Below are 5,779 nucleotides of genomic sequence, written 5' to 3'. Positions count from 1 at the left end.
GAGAGAGAGTGAAAATTCATTTCCTTGTAAAACAGGTGCCAAGGAAACACTTTGCATTTCCAAAGCTGATCACAGCACCGTGTCAGTGCAGGTGAAAAAGGAATGAAAGACGCTTTTAAACCCTGGGCAGGGAAATCTTTGCATTCACACAAACTGTATACGAAAGAGTAGAGGGAACAGATACACTAGTGGCAGAAACACAGACTAAGACATAGAAAATTATTTTTGCAACTAAGTTGCAAAATTGTTAATTCACATTTACAGAATTTCTAGTTTTGCACACGCTATTTTCCATGCCAAAATCAGATTACTGGAACAAAAATCATAGAACCCACCCTAGTTCCTACTCAGCCAAAACCATCTTCCCCTTTATGTAAAACCTGGTTTTATATGAGCTTCTCCCAGACTTAATGGATTGCCCTCCATGCCAGGATTTAATCAAGATTGGTTTGTGTGGGTGTGTGTCTCTTTCTCCAATTTAGTGCTCATAAGTTGAGCTATAAAGATATTTTCTAGCTGCTTGTTTTACTTCATAGCTAATGTTCATGAGTAAAACTGTACACGTATTCCCACATACAACCCTCATCACACATACCTGTGGGAAAACAAAAAACCAAAACAAAAAGTGATAAAGCTCTTTTTGTGAGAGTTGTATTTTTTTTTTGAATGGTTCACCAGTCAGATTTATTTTTTTAAGTTAGAATTTTCTTTGCATTTTCTAAATCTTGAACCATTCCATAGTATCTTTATTGCAAAAGGTCAACATGCATCTTAGAAATTCAGATTGTAATCAATAAAACAAACATTACATATATGAATTTAAATGTATAAACAGTTAGAAATCCAACAATATCTCCTATTATACTATTACACAAGTTCACAATTTCGTAAAAACTATAGTACAGTTTACTATACACCAAGAGGAACTTTATTCCTTTTCACATGATTTTGTTAAAAAAAGAAAAAAAGAAGTTATGTTTTCAACAGTAGCAGGCAAGCACATTCAGATTTATCTTCTCAAGTCCCGTTCTTTCTTTTTGTTTGTTTTTCCTTTGCTTAGCTCAATTCAACAATGAAAAAAAGATGAAGGATTGTTCTTCCCCACAATTACTTCCCCTTTTTACCACGTACTCTTTCAACGTTCATAAACTAGGTTTAGATTGGTAACATCTTATTTTACATATCCTGTAAATAACACTGGCTTGTGTATGTAAGTTACATTGGCGATTATAAGTTTTAATGAATTCTGAAAGTACATACTAGTTTCACAATAAAATTTTACAATTAAAAATAAAATAAGCTGTACTGACATGTTAGCTATTAAAAATAAAGTTTAATATAGCCTACTACACCCTAAAATACAGGGAGATCCATAAATTCTGATGAACTGAAGGTCGCTTTCAAGCAGCTTTCCTACTTCTAACCCATCAGAAAGCAGTTACTCCTATCCTGCCCATCACTTAAATTCCCAATAATACATCAACATGCTTTCAATACACAAGCTAAGCGCAGGGGCAAAACTCATTTTGGTGCCCCAGCGTTTAGAAATGATGTTTGGATGTCACTTGAGGATTCGTGTAAGCCTGCCAATGTGCACTCGAAAAGAGAGGGGAAAAGAAAACCCACGTATGAAGCTCTTCAGAATTCATTAAATAAAGCTACTGCACATGCTTCCCTCCCATCTCCCCCAGCTTGAAAAGCCAGCATGTGTGAGGAAGGGCAAACATGTCCATGAGAACAGCGTGCCAACCAAATAACATTTTGGAGCTAAAACCATATGAAAAGGAATCCCAGTCTAAGTGTGTCAAAGACTACCGCAATTTTTCCTTACAGTTTCATTCATTCATTCACTGTAATCTTCAGTTTCCAAATACAAAAATACAACAATTCTTATTGAAATCTATACGCTGGTAGTTTTAGTACACAAAAAGGAAATTATTTACAAAATTATACAGTTTAAGAAAAACCTCTGTACAAAAAAATATATAAATCCTTTGTTCCCTCCTTTATTTTTTTTTTAAACCGTCAGGACTCAAATGTTTGATGCAATAGATTTTTCAAAATTTACATTGACTGAGCCACAGACAAGAAAAAAAAAACACTAAAGATGGTAGGAGAAAAGCAAGACATTCAAAGTATACCGGGGATTGTTTTTTTCCTCTTTTTTTTGTATGTAATTTAGCTTCAACATTAGCAAGCAAATTAAAGTTGTATAGAGAGGTGACATTTTAATGTGAAGTGAAAGAATACTGGAAGACATATTCCTTCCACTAATAAGGAAATGCAAAACTACATTGTTGGGCTTTTTATTATCCACTTGCTGTGGTGGCGTATAAAGTTTGGGGAACTCTTAACCCAAAGACTTGCTCAGTTTCAGCTCCCTGGCTAAGTTCAGACCTATTCTACCTCTAAGGTCCTGATGCATATTTACATTCACTCAGGAACTACCTAGTAAATATCCTAATAAACTAATTATTCAAAAGAGGAGAGCATTTTTGCACCGTCATTCAGTTTATTTTGTACAGAAACATACATAAAAAGTGTACTGAAAGTGTACGGTACGAATGCAGAGAGTTAAGGAAATGCTTGCTATGTAACACCTCTGTTCATGAGCTGTAAGAGCCACGTAATAGTTAAGATATATGGCTCAAGCACTTAAATTTGTTATCCTAATTTCTATCACATTTTTGCTCTGTGTGTGTGTGTATACATCCATGGATATATGCTAAAGTGATACCAAGATAAGGCAACTGAGAATATAACGGTGTTCACTTCAAATACGTCTAAMATCACATTTAAGTGAATAATCCTTGAAAAACCAAGTCTGAACATTACTCTGAAGACAGCACTTAGAGTGTTGGTTTAATGCAAGTCTTTGGGCAGGTAACTGACATTCTAATGGCTAAAAAAATAACTTGCTCTGAGCACTTCATGGATTTAACTTGAACATAAATAAAGGTATTAAAAATTTGGTTAAAGGGAGAGGAGGAAGAGGTGATCTTGTGTGTGTAGGTGCACGCAYGCACACAGGTGCCAGCTCAGTTTTCTGAGAAGCATGAAACTCATTTTATCTGTGTTCACTAATATTGAAATGAAATGAACAGCCTAGCTCTGATTTTAAATCTTGCACTGAAACAAGACAAAAATCAATAGCAAGTGAAAATTTACTCAGATCTGTTCCTTGTTGTTGCTGGGGTTTTTTTGGTGAAGCAGGATTGAAGAGCGTGAGCTACAGCTGGACAATATTATAGTAATACCCAGTTAAATCAGTTGTTTCAACTCCTTTTGCACAAAGTAGTAGAACATGGAAATCGTGTGGTCTCCTGCAAAATAAATGATTTGTGAACTTAGCCACAAGTACTTTCTACAATAGGTCATTACAGATGAAATAAAATGCTACGTCAATTAGTAAATGAGGCATTTTTTTCTTTTATAACATTTAATGGAAACTTGTGTGTCTTTTCCCCCAAAGTTATAATATTGCTAAATAAAATCTTTAACATCTTTTCAATTATAAACTAACAAAATAACCACATTATAAAAAATCCAAAATAAGATAAAACAGGCGACACAAAAAGAGGACAAGAAAATACTATTTTTGTTTTCTCTTTCTCTTTTTATCATTCTTAAATAGAAAAATCATCACCCCCAGTGAGCTTGATAATTCTGTAAAAGTTACTGGGCCTTTGGCTAGCTTAGTATCACAGCTCCATATGCGAAATGTTTTTTTAACAACCTTTGCTTGCTTTAAATCTTGCAGTTTGAAAAGAAAGTAAAGCTTTTTTGGCTCATCAACTTTCTTAAATAAATGTTTAAAAGATGTAGCTTGAACTATACTCTTAAAATTATACATTTCCAACATGAACTTTCATCTTCTCCAAGACCGGGATTCATCTTCATCTTCGTCGTCATCATCATCATCTTCGTGCAAAAATAAATCTGAGGTTTCAGTTTCCTAGATGAAAGAAAAACATGGTTTCAAAGTGTTCTCCTCTGCATCCCAGGCAACCTGTCATGCAACAGACACCAGTTGTGCTTCATAGCAAGTTAATGTCTCCAGTAAGTCCCACTGAAATGCACAAAATTACATTCAACAAGTTTTTAAGCAATGAACAGTACTCTCATACATCAAGAGTGGGAATGAAAGTCAAACTCCAGAGGAAGCAAGAATTAAGAACCACTGTTCTCTAAAACAGCAGCTTTCCATTAAAAAGCAGCTAGACAGAAATCTCTCTCTCGGTCTTAAATCATTCTCATAGTAAGAATAATACTTCTCTTACATTGGAGCACCAATATTGCAAAACAAAAAGCTTAGTAGTCTGCACATGGAGATTGTGAAGTTTATTTTCTATCAGCTTACCAAACTAAGTTTTTAGGAGTGGGACATTTTTCCATTTTTCTCTCTTTTTTTTTTTTTAAATACGGAATATACACCCATCCATTCAAAAATAGTTAAGTTTCTAGTTTGTAGAAAAATATTTTTCATTAATTTATTCAATAAACAGAAAAAGAAGCATCCCCCCCAAAAGCTCTTAGCTACTGGATGTTCTCCTACCTCTTCTTTAGATTCCTCTTCCTCAGTTTCTGTGGACACAGAGGGTACCTTAGGTTTGTACCATGATATTTGCAGCTTTCGGTCTTTGAAGCGGGATCCTTGGTTAGCAGCCTAGATTGTATTTTAAATGAACATATTTTCAAAAAGTGAACCAAGTATTCAAGATCACAAAAAAATGAACTAGACTCATTCACTGCAGTTGTGTTTATTTGATCTTCTCAAACACGTATCTGGACCATTCAACTTCAGTCACCTTGAGAGCAACTTCACACAAACCTGAATCTACTAAATAACTATCTACCAGCATTATGTAAAAAAATAGCATTGATTCAGGTAATCGATCATTACACTGAACCTTAAACAGAGACAGATCACTAGTCAAACAGGAAATTCTTTCTTCAGTTACATGTAATAACAACAAATATCCACATTATCTAATTCAAACTGTTTAGCTCAAAGCCTGCTGAATTCAAAAAGACAGCTAGTCACAAGTAGTTACAATATTCCTATTTTAGAATCACAGAAGAACAAAATCATTATTGTACTTACATTCTCAGCTTCTGAGCGGGATTTAAAAGTTAGAACAACACTTAGTGGGGAATCCTCTTCTTGAAGGTCTTCTATATCTCCAAATTTCTGAGGGGGGAAAAACAAAATTAGGAACAGCTATAAAATGCTCCTCCAGAAACATGACTAGCATGTTCTACAAGGGCAGTGTACTGCATCACAGCCTCATTGAAACACTTTTTTTTTTCTCCAGAGAGAGAAGAGAACCAAAGAAGCCTCAGCATCATCATCTAGTAACAGTGCAATATTTGCACCTGCTTATTTGGATTAAAAAAAAAAAAGTAAAGTTTGCCCTACTACGCGAAGAACTGGAAAGTTCTGTGTTTCCACTCAAAATGAAACTAGGCAAACTTTCAAATTCTCTAAATAGTCTTTTTGTAACCAGATTTAACAAAAAGAATTCTACAAAACTAGCTTTGCCAATTCAATCACTTGCTTTGCAAAGATCATCCAGAAATACCACAAATTAATTTGATCAAGGTTTGATTTCATGCTGTATTTGTTTACAAAGAATTGTATAATCTCCTTGAAAAGCTAACTAGTTTTGCAAATGAAAATACTTCACCAGACAGGGTAACTGAAGAAAATCTAAAATCATGTTTTTCTTTATTAACTCATTTATGATGCTAATGCTACACCAAGCTGGGTGGAGTGGCC

At 34.5% G+C, this 5,779-nt stretch overlaps 1 protein-coding gene across 3 annotated transcripts in view; it reads right to left on the bottom strand.

Annotated features, from left to right (window-relative positions):
• Positions 1 to 2,250: 2,250 nt before the first annotated feature.
• RBM27 (RNA binding motif protein 27) overlaps positions 2,251 to 5,779 on the bottom strand; it is a 21,672-nt gene continuing 18,143 nt past the window's right edge. For 2 of the 3 annotated variants that reach the window (XM_026045805.1, XM_026045821.1), the window contains 3 exons: positions 5,105 to 5,191; positions 4,556 to 4,666; positions 2,251 to 3,955 (listed from right to left, as the gene is read on the bottom strand). In XM_026045805.1, the coding sequence (XP_025901590.1) occupies positions 3,869 to 3,955; positions 4,556 to 4,666; positions 5,105 to 5,191 (285 nt within the window). In that variant the 3' untranslated portion in view covers positions 2,251 to 3,868. The remainder of the gene's footprint in view (positions 3,956 to 4,555; positions 4,667 to 5,104; positions 5,192 to 5,779) is intronic. The other variant, XM_026045813.1, reaches the window with a different exon arrangement.

This window comes from Nothoprocta perdicaria, unplaced genomic scaffold (genome assembly GCF_003342845.1).
Source record: "Nothoprocta perdicaria isolate Ctin4 unplaced genomic scaffold, notPer1 scaffold_107, whole genome shotgun sequence".
Classification (NCBI taxonomy): domain Eukaryota; kingdom Metazoa; phylum Chordata; class Aves; order Tinamiformes; family Tinamidae; genus Nothoprocta; species Nothoprocta perdicaria.
This window is presented reverse-complemented; position numbering and strand designations above follow the sequence as displayed.